General features: G+C 54.5%; 1 protein-coding gene across 5 annotated transcripts in view; it reads right to left on the bottom strand.

Moving 5' to 3' along the window:
- Window positions 1–17,867, bottom strand: part of EPHB2 (EPH receptor B2) — a 196,438-nt gene extending 178,571 nt beyond the window's left edge. For 2 of the 5 annotated variants that reach the window (XM_023258287.2, XM_045035272.1), the window contains exon 1: window positions 17,697–17,864. In XM_023258287.2, the coding sequence (XP_023114055.1) occupies window positions 17,697–17,757 (61 nt within the window). In that variant the 5' untranslated portion in view covers window positions 17,758–17,864. Of the gene's footprint in view, window positions 1–17,696 lie in introns of all 5 variants that reach the window. The other 3 variants (XM_045035274.1, XM_045035271.1, XM_045035273.1) reach the window with 3 other exon arrangements.
- Window positions 17,868–19,603: the final 1,736 nt, after the last annotated feature.

The following is a 19,603-nucleotide window of genomic DNA, read 5'->3' as shown; positions in this document are numbered from 1 at the left end:
TGTTTCTCTGAGCAGTGCTCCAGACAGAGCAGCAGCTCGGCCGCCGCGTGCAGCTGAAGCCTCGCACCTTGGGACGGACGCCATCAGGGAGAAAACGCCCCTCCCGAAGGCCACCGGGTGCTGCCATCCAGGTGGATCCGTCTAGAGGCCAACTGGGGCCCCTCAGGAAGCCAGCAGAGGTGCTAGCATCCCAGGAGGGGAAGTGAGTGTTGAACAACCTCCAGAGGCCTTTCCTCTTTGGATTGGGAGTTGGTCACGACCAGCAGGACAACTGGCCAGAGAGGTGTCAGCTGGAATGGTGGATGGAAGGGGAAGGTCCTCCTTAGTGTGAGAGGTCCCCGTGGAAGGACGCTGAGAGGGCCAGGGTGCAGCCCCAAAGCTTTCCACGTAGGACAACTGGAGAGCAAGGGACACCACTCATCCAGCTCTGCTTTGTGCCAGGCCCTGAAACAGGTCCAGTGACACCATGGCGTAGGGTCACACAGAGCAGGGTTTCAATCCCAGCAATATCGCTCGGGAGCCCTGTGGCCACGGGCAAGTCATACACGACCTCTCTGAGCCTCAGTTTCCTCACCTGTAAAGTGGAGATAATCATACCCACTCAGTGGGGTTGTTCTGAGATTAAGCAGGAATCTGCCCATAAAAGGCTTTGTGCAGGGTCTGGCACACCGCAAGGAGTCCATAAATGATGGCTATTTCTCATTCATTCATTCATTTGCTGATGACTGACGCTATGTCCCAGGCACCATGCTGGACACTCGTAAATAAGAGACAGCAATCCTTGCCTTTGTGAAGCTTACACTCTTACAGGGAGAAAAATGACCAACCGATGCTTTGTTTTTGTTGTTGTTATTATTCCCATTTTACAGCAGGGTAAACTGAAGGTCAGAACGGTTAAGTCACTTTTTAAATCTCCACTATTTACTTTTGTTCTACCTCATTTTCAGAACGGCTAGAGGCAGATATTAAGTAATTTATCCAAGTCTCTATGGCTAGGAAAGGTCTTAAAGACTTTAAAGGTCTTGATCTCCCTCATGAAGAATTTTAGGGCTACGGACCTAGCCCCAAGTTCCAGGCCTGCAGCTGACTTTCTGTGACCTCAGGCAGGTGCTGTCTCTTTCTGGGCCTAAGTCTCCCAGCTGTAGTATTTTGAATGCTGGGTGGTTCCCAGTGTGCTGCTTGGGTTGCCTGGGCTCTATGGAAGGTCTGAGCCCCAGCAGCATGCCCACAACCCTTCCCTGGCATGGAGGGGTGAAGTGAGGGGGCCGCGGTGCGCAGGGGAAGGACAGGACTCCAAAGAGCACTCTGGGAGCTGGAGGGCTCCAGTTGAGGAAGAAGGGGCCAGGTAGCTGCCCTCCTCTGACACGCTCACTCTTTCAGGGTCCCCACCATTCTGGCCCACCTTCCCAGTACATTCTGGGCCCTCCCACAGCAGAGTAACTGGCTGCACGGGACTGCCCGGCACCCAGGGTCTGGCTTATTTGAGGGCAGACCTCGCGGCCCCTCTCAGCCTTGAGCCTGCCTCTCTTTGCTCTGGATCTTCCTGAACCTTTCCCTGCCTTTGCTTTCTTTCAGTGGCTGCCTACTGCCTCCGGCACCGAGTCCAAATGCCCTAGCTTGTCACTCGAGGCCTCTCTTCCCTGGTGTAGACTTCTTCTGCCAGCCTCACCTCCCATTTCTCTCACACACTTATGTTCACTGTGGCTTCTGCACACCTGCGCTTTTCCAGCCTCTAGGGCTGTGCTCAGGCTGTGCCCTCTGCTAAGAATGCCCTTCATTCCATTCCTTGTGTGTCAAAAATCCTATGTAGCCAAATACCCCTTCTCCAACAGCCCAGGCTAGAAGACAGCTCCCCTTAGCGCTCAATACATTCCATCATCTCTGAACCTACTTTTTCATCTGCAAAGCAAATGTTAGTCACTATTATGCACAGTTGTTGAGGGGATTCAGTGAGAGCACATCCGAAAAGCAGCCAGTATGGTGCCCAGCATGTAATAGGGACCCAGTAGGGAGAGTCTGCTATGATGATGCTGTTGAAGGAAGAGAAGAAAGAGAACAAGAAAGGGAAGAGAGAGAAGAGATAGAAAAGGAAGAAGAGGGAGGAGAGCTGTCCTAACCTTCTACTGGGATATAACTCATTGACATCACAGTGTCATTCCTGTTTGATTCCTTTCTGTGTCCTTTAGCATTCCATAGGCTTTCATAAACGACTGTTAAATGGATAGATGATGGATGGATGGATGGATGGATGGATGGATGGATGGATAGAAGGAAGGTGGAATATGGAAAAGAAGGAAGTTTGTATGGACAGATGAACAGAAACAGATAAGTCTGGAGGAGACTGAGCGTGCCATCCCAGAAGCCTAGCAGCTTAGCATCCCACTGGCAGATGAGGCTTCTGGGACCAGATGCCAAATCTGTTCCCCCTGGCTCCAAGCTCCTGTGCTCCTGGCCAGTATCAGTGTGCTCTCAAGGTTGAGTGAGTGGAAGCTCAGGGCAGCTGATGCCCAGGGGAGTTCCAGCTCTTCCTCCACCTGTCACCAGCCTCTGAGAGTACCAGCCCCTGACAGCAGGAACATATCTCCAAAAGTATGAGCCAAGTCAATGGGAAAATAGGATTTGCTTTACAGAAATTCAGTGTGGGGGCCAACTTCTCCAGAACTCCTCCATGCAGAAAGTTTGGCAAATCCACAGTCAATGGCTCAGAAGGTTTCCTCAAACCTGGAGATTTATGCTGTTGGCCAGCTCTTCCCAGGGCCAGAAACTAGAGAATAAGGAAATATCGCAGTCCAGATACCACAGGGCATCTAGAGAGGGGGAGAACTGAACTCTGCTTTTGGTGCTTGTTCATTCCTCCATCCATTTATTCACCCAACTATTTAAAACACGGACCTATCCTACCGTTATCCAGCCAGCCATTCAGCTGTCCAGCCACCCAGCCATCCAACCATCCAGTCTTCATCAAACCATCTTGTCCACCAGCCATTCAGCTGTCCAGCCACCCAGCCATCCACCCATCCAGTCTTCATCAAACCATCTTGTCCACCAGCCATTCAGCTGTCCAGCCACCCAGCCATCCACCCATCCAGTCTTCATCAAACCATCTTGTCCACCATCCATCCATCCATCCATCCATCGAATCATCCAACCAACCTTCAAATTGCCCATTATTCATCCAACCATCCAATCCATGCAACTGTCCATTCATTTATCCTTTATCTATCCAGACACTCACCCATCCAACTGTCAATTACTCAAGCACTATTCAACCAGTATGGTTGAGGACCTCCCAGTATGGTCGGGGGGAAGCCAGACATGTTGATACAGGACACAGTACTATATCATAGTACACAGTATGGTCTAATGTATGCATTATAAAATAGGTAATATGTTCAAGTTACCACCAGGGCGCCTGAGTGGCTTAGTCAGTTGGGCATCCAATTTTGGCTCAGGTCATGATCCCACAGTGCGTGAGTTTTCTCTCTCACAAATAAATAAACATTAAAAAAAAATTTTTTTTTTAAAAGGTGGGGGCGCCTGGGTGGCGCAGTCGGTTAAGCGTCCGACTTCAGCCAGGTCACGATCTCGCGGTCCGTGAGTTCGAGCCCCGCATCGGGCTCTGGGCTGATGGCTCGGAGCCTGGAGCCTGTTTCCGATTCTGTGTCTCCCTCTCTCTCTGCCCCTCCCCCGTTCATGCTCTGTCTCTCTCTGTCCCAAAAATAAATAAACGTTGAAAAAAAAATTTAAAAAAGGTGCCATCGGGGCGCCTGGGTGGCTCAGTCAGTTAAGCGTCCGACTTTGGCTCAGGTCATGATCTCACAGTTTGTGAGTTCAAGCCCCGCATCAGGTTCTGTGCTGACAGCTCAGAACCTGGAGCCTGCTTCAGATTCTGTGTCTCATTCTCTCTCTGCCCCTCCCCCACTTGTTCTCTGTCTCTCTGTCTCTCAAAAATAAATAAATGTAAAAAAAAAAAATTAAAAAAATAAAAAATAAAAAATAAAAAATAAAAAAAGGTGCCATCAAGAACACAGAGGCCACCAAGGATAGATGGCTCAAGACTGTCCACAGAAGCAGGAGGGACCAGAGAGAGAGGTCAGGGCAAGCTTCAAACGAGGAAATGCTCAAGTTTGGTCTTTATAAGCAGCAGAAATTAGCCAGAGAGAAGTAATGAGGGTGCCCAGGCAAGGGGGAAACATGAAATAGCATGGTGAATTCTAGAAGTCCAAAGGCCTGAGACCTCATAACCACCTGGTTAACTGTGGACTATGCACCAGTCCCCAGTTTTTCTGAGCCTGCTGGACTCTATAATTTCCCCTTGATTTCTATAAAGAAAGGACTACGTCCCCCTGTGGGGAGCCAAGCTCCCATCTGCTGACCTGGGTTGTGTTCTGGTGGTTATAAGAGGGGTCCATCTGGAAGGGAGGAAAGTGGGCCCCCCAAAGTTTTGTGGGACAGGCTTTGCTATCAAGCAGACATAGGTATAAATCCCAACCCCATATTTTGCTGCAAGTTACTCAACCTCTGAGTCTTTCTTCCCATTCTGAAAATGATAAAGACCCTGGTAGCTCCCTCCTAGGCCCGGGAGGACTAGGACTGAATGAGGCAACCCAGGGGGAAGTATGCTTCCCAATTGCTGCCGATGTCCAACATGTGATCTAAAAGAATGGTTAACAGTGTGGGCTTCAGACATCACTGGATCAATTCTCAGGAAACACTAGGTCTTTGTCCACGTCTATAACGTATGGTCAGACGCCCATACGTGTGTACACGTGCCCGTGCAAAAGGAGATGCAGATGTGGCAAAAATGTTCACAACTGTTGAATCTAGGTGGAGGACACACAGGTGTTTATTCTACTATACCGTCAGCTTCCCTGTATGTTTGAAATATTAAAGGGAACAAGAAAAGAAATCAGCTCTTTGTTGATCTGTCTTGAAGTCAGGCTCCCTGACTTTGGATTCTAGCTCCATTACCGACCGAATGGCTGTAGGCAAATTATTTAATGTCTCCAAGCCTTGATTTTTTTTTCATCTGTAGGATACAGGTAATAATAGCACCTAAACACAGTGCCTGGTCTCTAGCAAACCCTCCATAAGTGTTAGCTGCTGATTTCATTATTATTACTATTCTCATGGAACAGCTGAGAAAGTGAAGCTAGGAAAGGTTTGGTAAACACCTACTTTTCATACATTATCTCTTTTTTTTTTAATTTATTGTTTTAACGTTTATTTATTTTTGAGACAGAGAAAGACAGGGCATGAACGGGGGAGGGTCAGAGAGAGGGAGACACAGAATCCGAAGCAGGCTCCAGGCTCTGAGCTGTCAGCACAGAGCCCGACGCGGGGCTCGAACTCACGGACCGCGAGATCATGACCTGAGCCGAAGTCGGCCGCTGAACCGACTGAGCCACCCAGGCACCCCCATACATTATCTCTTTTAATTCCCCAAACGGCACCACAGGGTAGGTGCTATCACCCTCATTGTACAGATGAGGAACCAAGGCTGATGACGATGAAGTGACTCACCCAAGGTGTCACAGCTGGCAAGTGGAGAAGCCGGGATTTGAGCAGTCTGCCTATCTCCCAAGTCTGGGATCTTCCCCCTGTGTCTCCTGCTTCTTCCACATCCCTGGACCCAGGCCAAGGGGACATCAGAACCCTTTCAGCTCCAGAAGGGAGTCCCAAGCTTTGCTGGCACGGCTGGGCTTCCGGGCCAGCTCGGGGACACCCAGCGTCAGGGCCTCCTTGGCAGCTCAGGAGCCCTTTCGGCTGTCCTCCCGAGAGCCACAGGAGCTGCCATCGGAGGCCGTGGGGAATGACAGCTGACACTGATGGGGCACGCAAGAGGACGTACCGGCCGGGGCCCTGACTCAAACAGACTCCCTGGGCCACGGTCTTTCGTGGGTTCCAGAAAGGCCCTGCGGGCTCTGGCCGAGGCTGTTCCCAGGCTCTGCCTCCCCGTGAGAGGCGGAGAAGCCCCATTCAAGCGGGACGCATCCCACTGTGCGCTAAGCCGCTTTCTCCCCACTTACACGTTTCAGATGCTTTTTGTCCTTCCGGCTTCCCATGGACTCAGGCCAAGTGACAAGTTGGTGCTGTGGACATATGTCGTCGCCATAATGGGAATGCTGACCCCACGCTCTCTCCCTGCTGCGGCCAGGCGGCTTGCACCCCGCCCCGGTGCTTGGCATGCCCTGCTCTCAGCCACACGGGACTCCCTCCAGCTCCCTGGAGCATCACACACTCAGAGGCCTCCCACCCGGACCTTTGCAGATGCCGTCCCATTGCCTGGGAAGCTTGCCTTGTCGCTTCTTTCCTGGCTCAAGAATCCTCTAAGAACTTTCTTCCTAGAAGACTGTCCTAGCCCCATTTCACAGAGGCTCAAAGAGGTAAGTTAAAAGAGCCATGGTGATGCCGTGAGTCAGAGCCAAAGGTCCACCGTGGCATGGTTCTATTGTAAGACCATGTACCTTCAGTTCAGCAACTCTGCCCCAAAGAAGAAGCCCGGTGGAAGACACACCCTCTGCCTTCGAACATGGCAGACACCTGTAAGAAGGAGCTTATGCTTCTGCATTATTCTGGAAGGCAGGAACCAGGAACTGTGGAGGGAGTTACAGGAAAAGAAATGCCCCCAATTCAAGGTTAAGAGGCATTTCTTTCTTTCTTTTTTTTTTTTTTTTAATTTTTTTTTCAACGTTTATTTATTTTGGGGGCAGAGAGAGACAGAGCATGAACAGGGGAGGGGCAGAGAGAGAGGGAGACACAGAATCGGAAACAGGCTCCAGGCTCCGAGCCGTTAGCCCAGAGCCCGACGCGGGGCTCGAACTCCCGGACCGTGAGATCGTGACCTGGCTGAAGTCGGACGCTTAACCGACTGCACCACCCAGGCGCCCCAAGAGGCATTTCTAACAACCTCACTACCTACCAGCTGTGTGACCTTGGGTAAGTCACTTCGGCTTTTAGAAACCCAGTTTCTCATCTACAGAATGGAGATAACAACGCCCTCGCTATTTCACTCTCCCCAGCACACCTAACCTAGAGCTTGTAAGCTGCCCGCCAGTGAACCAGACCCAGCCAGCAAACGTGGTTTGCTTTGGCCAGGACTATTATTTTAGGATAAACTGAGCAAACGTGTAAGAAACTCATTTTTCCATAAATATCAAAACTTTGAAAATCGGAAGACCTGGCAAAACTGAACCCCGATTCTGGCACGGCAACACGGTCAGGAGTGGGTAGCACCTGCCTTCTTTCGAGAGGGTGTGTGCTGTCTCTGGGGTATTACCGTCTAACACCCAGCTCACCTCACTCATTCACAACCAGGGCCAGCTTGTGAGTCTGGGGTCCTCTGGCCGCTACTCCTGGAATTTATTATCCGTATTACGTTGGGCTTGATTCTCTGTTCAGTCAGCAAAGAGAAGCCCCATTTCTTTCCTTTTCTTTTTAAGTTTATTTATTTTGAGAGACAGAGAGAGAGAGAGAGAGAGAGGGAGCGTGCACGCGAGAGCCTGTGAGTGGGGGAGGGGCAGAGAGCGAGGGAGAGAGAGAATCCCAAGCAGACTCCACGCTCCATGCAGAGCCCTATGCGGGGCTCCATCCCACAAACCTTATGAGATCAGGACCTGAGCCGAAATCAAGGGCCGGATGGGTAACTGACCGAGCCACCCTGGTGCCCGAGGGAAGCCCCATTTCCTGCTCAATGCTTTAACACATAAAATCTGGATTCTGGGGCACCTGGGTGGCGCAGTCGGTTAAGCATCCGACTTCAGCCAGGTCACGATCTCGCGGTCTGTGAGTTCGAGCCCCGCGTCAGGCTCTGGGCTGATGGCTCAGAGCCTGGAGGCTGTTTCTGATTCTGTGTCTCCCTCTCTCTCTGCCCCTCCCCCGTTCATGCTCTGTCTCTCTCTGTCCCAAAAATAAATAAACGTTGAAAAAAAAAAAATCTGGATTCTGTGTTGCTCATTGTGTTCAGCAGGTCTTTGGAGGGGATGCTCAGAGCTCAGTGTCCCCCACCCACCCACTTCACCCCGGCACGTATCTCCAAGTGCTCTGAGCCAACCCGCGGTCCCAACTGAGATTTGCTAGCAACAGGCCAATGCCCTTGGACTTTGTAGTTTCCTCCAATGCTTCCCTACTCCTATGGTGGCCCCCGGCCAAGGTGGGAGCGACAAACCACAGTCACACCGTTACGGGTTCTTTGGCAGTTGAATGGAGAACACAGTAGCTTCTTGCGATGGCCGTCTGAGGTGGGTGAAATCACGATCCTCAATGTATTGATGAGGAAACTGAGGCCTCAAGGGGTGACGTGTCCTGCCCTGGGCCACAGGAGCACCTTGGCCCCATTCTCCAAATTCGGTCCCACCAGACCAGGGCCTCCTTCTCTGGCCGCTAGCCTCACGCCAGATCTTGAAGAACTATGATTTCCGGCTGCTGTTTTCAATTATTTGTAATTGACTGCATAAATATCTATTTCGTGCCTATCATGGGCTTTGTGCTGGGTGTGGGATAAGGTGAAGTGGAGAGTCCTGTGCCATCTCAGGGGAGACAGGTAACACTGGAAGCCAATGCAGGGAGGCGGTGCTGGGGTGGAGAGGGAGGGAACAAGCTTTCTGGCTTCCTGTTACCCGCACCCCTGCACCAGACTATAAACTCCCTGTGACAGATCGTCTCCAAATATGGCCACCAACAATGCCTTCCATTGCTAAACACAAAGCCGCTCCTCCCATTAAGGGGGATCTGAACCTAAGTCTGGACCACAGGTTGGCTGAGGGCGCATGGAGACGTGTGCCGCGGTGAATAGGTGGGCGGGGGACACGGAGCTCTGAGCATCGGCTCCAAAGACATGTTGAACACTACGAGTAGCACAGACTCAAATCTTATGTGTCAAACCTTGGCCAAGAAATGGGGCTTTCCTGGAGGTGACCAGCTGGCTCAGTCAGTATAGCATGTGACTGTTGATCTCAGAGCGGTGAGTTCAAGCCCCACATTGGACATAGGGCTAAAAGGAAGGAGTAAGGGAAGAAGGGAGGGAGGGGGTGGGGAGGAGGGAAGGAGTGGGGCTTTCCTTTAATGATTGAGCAGAAAATCAAGTCCAGTGTCTTTTCCTGTACACTGAACCTGATGAGGAAGCCTGGATGAATCCGAGATGCTTTGTGACTTTTTCGGCGGCAAGGGTGATGTTTCGTGATGTTAGAGCCCGGGTCTTTAGAAGACTGGGAAGTTTCTGCTTCTCCATCCTGGAAGCCAGCCACCAAGGAAAGCAAGCCAGTCTGGACTACTAACGGTGAGAGATCCTGAGGAATGGGGCCAGCCCCTGTCATCCCTGCCAGGGCCTCAGAGAGGGCATGGGAAGCCAGGATGCGCCTTCCCCCACAACCAGCTGAGTGTGGGCTTGTGAGTGATCCCAGCTGACACCAATGAACGCCCAGCGGAACCCAGCCAATCCACTGAATCAGGAGAAAGAATAGATCTCTGTTTCAAGCCAGTTAAGTTTTGGGGTGACTTGTTATGCAGCAAAAGATAACTGATACACTTTCCAGGAGCAAAGCCCTGTTACTTTGTATAGGTCTCCCCTCCATTGCCTGGAGCCTGGCACTGGACATTGAATCCTGGAGCTGGAAGGGCCCCCAAAACCACCGAGTCCCACCCCCTCGCTTTATGGAAGAGGCAGCTGAGGCCCAGAGAGAAGAAGGAATTTACTCCAGATCACACAGACAGAGGGGGGCAGATCTGGCAGGAAAACTTGCACCCACAAGGGTAAGAAGAGTCACACAAATGTGTGATGCAAGTTGGTAGCAAGTTACCCCTAGCACTCACATGTTGTCTGAAGAGGCAGCCACGATTCGGCTCCAGCCAACTGTGGCCCCGTGGGACGTGGGCCCAGCGAAGCCAGATTGTCTGACTTTTCACAGAAGCCAGAAAGAGGATTTCTCTCTAAAATCTCTTGATTTCTAAATGTTGGCCAGGAATTCAAGTTGGATGGATGATCTCTGGGCCATTGAGACTGGCCTTGGGCTTCAAGCTTGGTCTGGCCGCTGACCTTGGGCAAGTAGCGTTATCCCCTCAGGCCTCAGTTTCCTCATCTCTACAATGGGCCCCATGGCTCCTGCCCACTTACTGGGTTGCTATGAAAACCCGATGAACGAATGGATTTGGAAGTGCGAGCTACAAATGGCCCTGTCGCTGTTCCATAGCCTCAGTTCTCTGTGGAGGCGCCCCTCACAATGTAACGAGTTAACACCCGATTTGTCTAAGTTAGAACAACATTATTCTGGCCATTATGACAGAGATTGCATTTTTATGGCAGGTTTGTGAGTTCCAGAACCCTCCCGCTTGCGTTATCTCAGGATGTTGATGGAGTCAGAGGCTGGACGGCTGCCCTGGAGACCCTCGCCAGAGCCAAGCCCTTCCTCTGAGCCGGGAGGTACATTCCTGAAGCGGCTTGAGTGGCAGTGCAGAGCCAAGAGCTTCGGAGTCGCCCAGACCCGGGTTTGAATCCCGGACTCCCACTGCCTCGCTTTGTGTCCTTGGGCCAAAACTCTGAGCTTCGGTTTTCTCATCTGTAAAATGGGCATAATAATGAAACCGCCTGGTGGGGCCCTTGGGGCAAGTGTATCAGCTGTGACACACTCGATGCCCTTAATCGAGCGTCTGGCACAAGAATTGATGGCTGATGTCATTAACACGGTATGGAAGTTGGTGCCAAGGAGGAAAGCATAGCTGTAGAAGATCTTACCCCCTTCCTAAGATTAGGGAGGCAGAACTGGGCCAGGGATGGGGCCTTTGAGGAAAACCTGGATGGGTCCCAGACAGAGAGGCTGGAGGGGCCTCGCAACTATCCAGGAAGAGTCAGACCCTTGCCCTGTAAGGCTCGGAACTTAACTCTGTGTCTTTGGTCTCCCCCAGAGTTGAGTGAAGAGGCGTGAGGGAAAGCCGGAGACAGAGTCCCCCCAGTAAAACAGCACCCACATTCCCCTACTCAGAATCCAGTTTCTGGCTGGTCTCGAGTAATACCAACCAGCTCATATTTACTGAATGACCATCAACTTGAGGCATGGACTCGGCTTTATCTTTTTAGGGATCAACACATCCATTCCTCACAACCATCTCAAGAGCTGGAAACTACTGTTATCCCCATTTTAGAGATGACAGGTTAAGTAATCAGCCAGAGGACACACAGTAAAGGACAGTCTGACTCCAGAAGGCCTTCTTGTAGCCCCCAGGCTATGCTGTTTATAGAGCAAGAGAAAAAGGGGTCAGGGCTAAGCTAGAGGACTGTGGGAAGTGCTCTGGTGGGGAGCAAAGGTACTGACATTCCATAGTAATGACAACTAATGAGTATCAGTCCGGCCACGGGTCAGGTTGCACTGCTGGTCACTGTACATAGCATCTCATTTAATCCTTGCCGGCAGCTTTTGACAAGCAGATGCATTTACATCTCCAGTCACAGATAAGGGAGTTTAGGCTCTACACATCACTTGTTCAAGGCCACGGAGCAGGGAAGGTCTCCGCCCTGAGGACACCCGCACCCCCAGGGGGCTGGAGCAAGGCGACAGATGGTTCCAGGAAGCTCACCTAGCATGGCCCAGACTAAGGTGGCCTGGGCAAGCTCCCCAGGTGACACAGGGGCGCCAAAGAGACAGGTGTCTCTTCTCCCACCCTCCAGGAGGCAGCTGCCTTAAGAGGCCCTAAAGGGCTTTCAAGCAGCCTTATCAGACTGAGCTGATCCCAATCAGGAAGCTTCCAGGTGCTGTGGCACAACGGCCCGCCCCACCCCTGAGAGCTGTGCAAACATTCTTCCCTGCCCTCCCCCAGCGCAGGCTCTCTGTTCACCAGCAGGCAGGCGGCCCGGGCAGGTGGCGCTAACTCTGATTGATTTCACTTCATTTCAGTCTTTTCCAGTTTACCGCTGAGGTTTCTCTTCCTCTGTCCCAGGAGTCCTGTGTTTTATCTTAGGCCTCTGGGGGACAAATCTGCCTGCCCAATGGAAAAGACCAGGGGAGTATACTGAAGGTACAGATTCCCTGGCCTTGTTCCTGATCTATTGACTCCCCAGCTAAGTCAGGCAAGCAGGCCAGGCCCACCTCGGCCAGGATGTCCTGATCTCACCCCTCCACCCAGGGAGGGAGCAAGGGCTCCCCTGCCTTGCCCAGTCCAGGCCTCCTATCAAGCCAGCTCCATCCACACCTTTCTGCAGGGGTCTCTCTGTGTGAAGGGGTCTGACCAGTGGCCTAAGACCATAGGTGAGCCCTGGGTGGCCGAGCTGCCCAGCACAGCTGCCCAGAGAACCTCACCACACCCCTGCTCTGAGGCTGATGCAAAACTTTGATGAAGGGGTGGGGGGGGGTGCAAAAGCCTCAGGAAGGACAACCCCTGGGAGGCGACTGGGGCCACAGCAGGGCAGAAGGGCTGGCCGGGGTGGGAGCGAATCTGGAACGCCAGAGTTAGGGGTAGCCAGCCCCCCACTGTGTGCCCAGGTGTAGGATGGCGTTTTCACCATTACTGAGAAACTTCTGAAACTAAGGCCCCTCTTCCTAGGAAAATCTGCATTAACATCCAGTGTTCAATTACAATTTCAGGGTGATCACAGATCCCCAGAACTAAGGAGGCCTCTGGACCCATGTTGAGCGCTCCCTTGGTATAAGAACCCAAGTATTTGTCCACAACAAGGCCCTGGACGGGGAGGCAGCGATGGAGCTCTGGGCCCACCCACATTTGTGCGGTTGCCATCCCAAGACTGGGGGACTTTGGGAGCCTGAGTGATGGGTTGAGAGAGACACTGAGGGTTGACTCGTTGCCTGGACAATCCAAATGCCAAAAAGGGGGCCAAATTAGGACACAGCCATCACTGACTACGCCCACGGGTGCTCTAAGGGAGGGGCACTCAAAGGGGCAAGAAGAACATCTCATGTTCATGGCTATGTGCTTGAGTGCCTGACACTTTATGTGGGTATCCACAGAAACCCCTGGGGAAACAGAAGTCCAGGGAATCTGAGTTCTTTGCTCAGGGCACACAGCATGCTGGGATTTAAACCCAGGTCTGACTGCCCTCAAACGTGGCGTTTCTTCTCTACCCCACACTATCTATTAGTTGGCTGGCCCTGTTCCCCACCAGAGCTAGAATCCCTTCTCCCTGCCCAGCCCCTGACATGGAATAGGTGCCCACGGATGGATGGGGGAATGAATGAATAAGTCAACTTGCTTCTGAATTCTACCGCATTTGGGTTTTAAATCTAAGCCCAGATTTCCTGGCTAAGACGGATACATGAAAGCAGCCTCCTTTAGAAATGAAAAGCAGAAGAAACAAGCATAAAAGGAAAACCGATTCCAAATTAATCCCACTGAAGGTCGCCGGGTCTTAGATAGGTAATGCTCAAGAGGTGGGCCCAGGAGAGAGCTGGGATGGGGGTGGGAGAGACAAGAAGTGTATGGTGGGGGGGGGGAGGGCAGGCTCGTGTCTAGAACATAGCTGCTGCTCCACCCATTTGAATCCTCAGCTCTGGCTGAACTGCATCCTGTGTCCCTGTGCAAGCCAGCCCGTCTGCTTCTCCCTCCAGGAAGACTTCCTTCATCTCCCTGGCCAGGCAGACACACTCCTTCACCTCTGTATCATTCTCCGGATATTTATCACATAACACAACGTGATAGATTCGTTCATACGTTCACTCAACACGTATTCATTCAATGTTCCGTAGCTGACTGTGTCATTCAGTGACTGGGGACCCATGGGGCTGGGCACAGTTCTAGGCGCTGGGGACGCTGTAGCAAACGCGGCTGATAAAACCCTCACCCCTACCGGAATCTATAGTCTAGCAGGGATGGTGGGCACAAACAAGAAAACTAACAAAGCTCTGATACTTTTTCGGGTGGCCATGGGTGTTATGAAGCAACACAAAGAAGGTGGGTTAAAAAGTGGCTGAACTAAGCCTGTTTTAGATGAGGTAATCAGGGAAGGCCTCTGGGGAAGTGGCATTTGAATCGAGCTCTTTTTACCACAGCTGTGGACATAAAAATAAGCCAGGTGAGCTCCCTCAGGGAGCTGACAGTCTAGTAGGGCACAGACAAGCTGGCCTTTTAACCGTGTGGGACCAGGTTTGGCTCATCGGAACATCCCACACCCTGGAAGTCAGTGATTTTTCCAAAAGACAAATCTAGCCAGGTCCCTCGATGGCTCAAGAACCTTCAATGGCTCCCCACTGCCCTCAGCATCAAGTTCAAATTCCTCAGCCTTCCATCCCAGCCTTTCAGGACTTGCTCTGCCCTCCATTTTCAGCCTGGTCTCCCATGGCTGCCCTCAACACCAATCTCCGTCAGGTGCACCCAAGCAAGTCCCCAGTCATCATGCATCCACGTCCCTTACACAGGCTGCTTCTCTTTCCAGGTAAAACTCTCCCCATCCTCTACAGTCCCGAAGGCACCCTCCTTAACTTTTGAGAACACAGTTCTTCAGTGTGATGGGTGGCTGTGAAAGCTTCATGGCAGGGAGAAGGAAGCAGTAAGAAAATAAGGCAAAGAATAAAGCCGTAAAAGACAAAATAGCCCTCTTCCATCCTAAACCGCCTCTGCTGCCCCAGGTGGCACACAACTTCCTCCTGGCAGCACTCTGGGACGCACTTATCACATTATATAGTGCCAACTGTTTTCTCTATCGGCTTGTCCCCCTCTCCCTGCTGGCCCCAGGGTCTAGCACCACACCAGCCAAAGAGGAAGCTCCATAAATATTTGGAGATCAAATGAGCAAATGCACGGAGACCGATTTTCTCTCCACTTCAACCTTTGGATTCCATCTAGTGGCTGGTCTGTCATTGGCCTCTTCTCTTGTTGGATGTGCCCCCCCAGGGCACTTCCATCCCTCTCTAAGCCCCCATTCCAGATGCTCCAGGCTTGTGTTTCCCTCTTGGGGGGTAGGGGTGTCTCGTGGTTTAGGGGGGAGATACTCAGCTCACCATACTAACCCAGGAACCCCGCAGCCCCAATTCACATACCCTCTCCCTCCCGTCTCTCATTCCAAAGGCTAGGGCTTTCCCAAGATCTTAATGCTTGGGATAGCCTTGGTACTACGGGGTATGAGGAGAAGGGGGGGAAGGGTACGCCAGCCACGTGGCTCAGGGGATCGGGAACTGCAGGGGCAGCCCTCAAGCGCCCCAAGCTTCAGACCTGTCTCGGCAGACTGTGCTGCTCGCAGGTGGACCCTGTCTCTTCTGGGAGGTGCCACAAGTAGCACTGTCCATCCTCACGGTCCACCCCCCGAAGGCCACACACACTTCAACATGGCCTCTTCTCATCGGTTATGTCGTCCGAATCTCACAAACACCCCTGTGAGACAGGGAGGATGGGCACTATGGTAACCATCATCTAACAATGGAGAAACCGAGGCTCAGAGACAGGAAGTGAGTGGGTGCATGTCATGGAATCCCAAGAGATCACCCAGACCATTTTACACCCAGGGAAACTGAGGCCCCTATAAGGGAAGGAGCTGGCCCAAAATCTGATGGTAAATTAGAAGAAGGGCCCTAGACCTCCACCTCATACCGTATCCCCATCCATGGGCCAACTCCTCGTTAACCCCTAACAGACTAGACGCCTTAGTGTTGGGGGGAGGGGCAAAGAAAGAGCCTGAAGCAAGGCTTGGGGTGCCCTCCTCCCACCCTGCCCCCAAGTGGCAGCCCAAGCAGCCATCTCCTCCTGTGATGTCAGCAGCTGATCAGCCCAGTGTCGGGCTCACAGTGCCACCAGGCCACAGCTCACCCGATCCCAACCATCCCCAGCCAGGGCCATGGCCGGACAGACGTGGGCCTTCCATCTACCCCACGGTAATTAAAAACACACCCAGGCCTCTTCCAACGTGAAGAGGGGCCAATTTTCTTCCCCTCCAGCACCGCTGACTGCAACCTAAATAGCAATATTTATGCCAAGCTCCCCATAATACTGTAAACATCCCAATGTATAGCGGGCCAACACATGAGTCATTTCCCCAAAGCCATAGTTAGTAAGTGGTACCTCAGCCATATTCCAGGGAGCTCCCGCCAGCAGCCAGGCCCCAGGGCTGCCCTCCACACCCAGGGCCCCGTGGCACCCTCGCTGCCCCAGCGGCCCCACTCTGGGAAACCACAGGCAGCCGCCAAATCCTCCAGGAGCCGGAGGACAGCTGCCTCCGTTCAAGAAACTGGCTGCCATCTAGGGACACCCCTCCAAACTGTGGTCACTAAAGCGCTCATTTACTCAAAGAAGAACTAAAGTTACAACACAGGGTCCCCTGTCACACTGTTTGCAGAGCCCCCAGGTTTTTGTTTTGGGGTTTTTTTTGAGCTGCCTGAGAATGGGCTTCCCACCAGCCCAAAGTGGCCTGAGATGAGGAAACATGCGCTTCACTCCTCAGCCCATGGTGGCAGAATCCTAGAAGGGGTCACCCTGTTGAGGGGCAAGAAAACCCAGCAGTATGAACAGAGCCCAGGCTCCGGAGACCTCAGACCTGGGTTCTATTTTTATCGCCCAATGGCCATGGGTGAGCCACTGACTTTTCTGAGCCTTGGTCTCCCTTTCTACTAAAAGGGAGTAAGAATCATACCCACCTGGCTTCGGTGGAAGACTTATTTTGGGGAATCCAACGAAATTGTGGGTGGGAAAGCACTTTGTAAAGCTCAAAGTACCTTGTCAACTGTGCAGCACGTTGTAAACCACAGAGAGCTGCCTGCAGTGCGAAGTACTTCATAAACTGTAAAGCGGTTTGGAAACTGTAAAGTGCAGTACACATGAGAACCATTATTCATGTTCGTTTCTTGCCCTACAAGCTTGGCCATTTGTGGTGGACACACCCAGACCCCTCTAACTTTCCCCGCAGAGCAAGCCGGCTCGGGGGACCTGGCAGCCACCCCGAGCCCTTGGGGGTCGGGTGGTACCAACACACGAAAGCCGTGGGGAGAGGGACCAGCGACCCTGGCCAAGGCCAACACATGGCAAGAGCATCTGGTCCGGCCCTGGCGGCAGCTGGAGAGTTCCCGGGGCTCCAGCGGCCACGCTGAGCTCTGCCGCCAGCGGGGCGGTGGCCGGCAGGGGTGCCCGGAGACCCCGCGCAGCGGAGAGATGCCCACGGACCCATCCCCCCCTCCCCGTAGTCCTCCCGGGGAGGGGACCCCATTGTACGCCGCGGGCGATGGGCAGGCACCCGCGCGGGGGGCTGGCGCGTTCACTTCCACTCTGCCAGTCCTCCGCTCTTCGGGGCGCCGGCTGCATCCCGGGGGCGCAGACCGCGCGGGCCCCCACCCCGGCCAGCCGCGGTGCCTCCCTCCCTCTGCTCCCTGCCAAACTTTCCGGCCCCGACTGCGCGCCGGGCCCCGGAGCCGGCGCCCCTCCACCCCGTGCCGAGCCAGGCCAGGCCCGCGCGAAGGGGGTGCCCGGGCCGGGGGCGGCGAACGCGCGTGGGCAGCCCCCCGGCCCTGGGCGGCGCTCGCCGGGCTGGCTACAAAGCCTCGGCAAGATGGTCCCTTCGCCTCCTCCTGGCACAGTCAATCAGCGCCCGCCGCTCCCCGGGCGCCCGCGGGGCCCGCGCCTCCCGGCGCGGCCGGACACACCTCCCCGCGGCCACCTGCGCCCGGCGCGAGCCCCCGGGCAAACTTTGCGGGCCGCGGGGCGGAGGTGGGCGCCGGCGGCCGCCCGTGCCCGGCCGCTCCCCGCCCCCATCGCCCGCCCGCCCGCCCGCTCACCTTCCACCGCGGCGAGCAGCGGCAGCAGCAGCAGCGCGGCCCCCAGCCTCCGCAGGGCCATGGCTGCGCTTCCCGGGGCCTCGGGCCGCGGCGCCGCGGGGCCCGGGCGGCAGCGCGCGCCCCGGGCTCGGGGGGCCGGGGGGAGCGGCGAGGCGCGGCGCACACACAGCCGCCGCCACCGCGCAGCCAGCAGAATGAGCCATCCAGCCCGGGCAGAACGGGGACCCGGGCTCCGCCAGCGCTGGGCACGGCCCACCTGAGCCGCGGGCGCGGGGGGAGCCCGGCCGGGCCGCCGCCCCCCGCGCGCGCCGGGGACCCCAGCCGGCCGCGCGCGACCACCGAGCCCCAGCCCCCTGCGTCCGCGGGGCCGCCCGGGGGGCGGCGCGGGCGCTGATGCGCGGAGACCTCGAGCGTCCGGGCGACGGAGACCCCGAGCTCCCCCCGCGCAGCAGTGGTCTCTCCCGGCGCTGTGGCTCCTCCAGATAAAGCAGCGATTTCAGCCCAAATGTTTCTGAATTTTTATTGAATGCTGCAAAGCCGGAGAGCGTCTGGCGCGGCTGACAGGGGCAGGGAGAGGGGACTCGGGGCGGGGGGGGGGGGGGGGGGGGGGGTTGGTGGGGGGGTGAGGGCGGGGAAGGGGCTGCCCAAAGCGGAGACTGGCCCTACCTGTCAGGGCCTGGAGTGCCACCCCCTTGCCTCAGCCCTGCCACCCAGGTCTCTGCGGCTCCGAAAGGGACCAAACAGCAATGAATGAAAAAAAAAAAAAAAAAAAAAAAAAAAAGAGAAAGAGAGAGAGAGAGAGAGAGAGAGAGAGAGAGAGAGAGAGAGAGAGAGGGGGGGGGGGTGGAGATGGGAACAAAACAGGCGGCTTTCCCAGGCGCTGGGGCTGGGCTGGGGCCTCTGCCTGGGAGCGTGGGCCTTGGCGCTAACGCGAGGGCCTGGTGGGGGGGGGGGGGTCACTCCTGCAGGGGTGGGCCGGGCCTGGCAGACAGACCCCAGGCCTACCCTCCCCGCCTTATTCTGAGCGAGCCCATGAGCCCCTCCCTGCAGACCCTTCATCTGTACATTAGGTTTCTCTTTCTCTGTACATCTTGTTCTTAATGCAGTTTGGGGGTGGAAAAGGCAGATGGGGGTATCTGGGGAAGTCTTCTTCCCCCTATGGGATGGACCTCTCTGTGCACCATGGTTTTGTGCATGGCTGTCCCTTCAGGGAGAACGCAACCCCTTTCCCATCCCTGTGGGCCCAGCCCTGCTCTGACAGCCTTCATCACCATCATCATTAACAGGCTTTGCAGAGGCCGGATGGTGGGCCGGCTGCAGGGGGCCTGCGGGAATCACCCAGGCAGGGCCCCTGGCCTTTGCTAGCTGCCTCCTGACAAACAAAACTTAACCAGGAGCTTCCTGCTCTGTGGAGTGGGTGTCAGTGCCCAGTAGAGGTACAGATGGCTTAAATTCAGTCTACACCACCCAGACCTCTCCTGTCCCTTTGTCCCACAAACTAGCAAAATGTCCCAGCAATCCCTTCCCTTCAGAGCCTATCCTACAGTCCATACCAAGAAAAGGGCACCACGGACTCTGAGACCCCATCTAAGGTTTGGAAAATTGGGTCATCTTTTGAAGCCTCAGGAGTCCAACTGAAAAGGGCATCATCCTGGAAGGTCACCAGGAGGAAGTGGGCCCTGAAGGCTGGGAGAGGCTGCTTGGGAAGGAGACAGAGGAAGAAGGAATTGGGGGGTGGGGATTTCCCCCTCCCAAGCCTGTAGACTCCTCCTTGACCAGGGTCAAGATCTGCTGGGGTAGGGCTGGCCTTTATTTTCAGTTCTTGCTTGGCAGACTTTCCAGGGGACCCAGGGTTTGACAGACCCTGGGCTTGGCCCATCCTGGGGCAAGACTCCCTCTCCTGGGCA

This window comes from Felis catus, chromosome C1 (genome assembly GCF_018350175.1).
Source record: "Felis catus isolate Fca126 chromosome C1, F.catus_Fca126_mat1.0, whole genome shotgun sequence".
NCBI classification, from domain to species: Eukaryota; Metazoa; Chordata; class Mammalia; order Carnivora; family Felidae; genus Felis; species Felis catus.
Note: the sequence above shows the minus strand (reverse complement) of the source record. Positions and strands in the feature narration are given on the sequence as shown.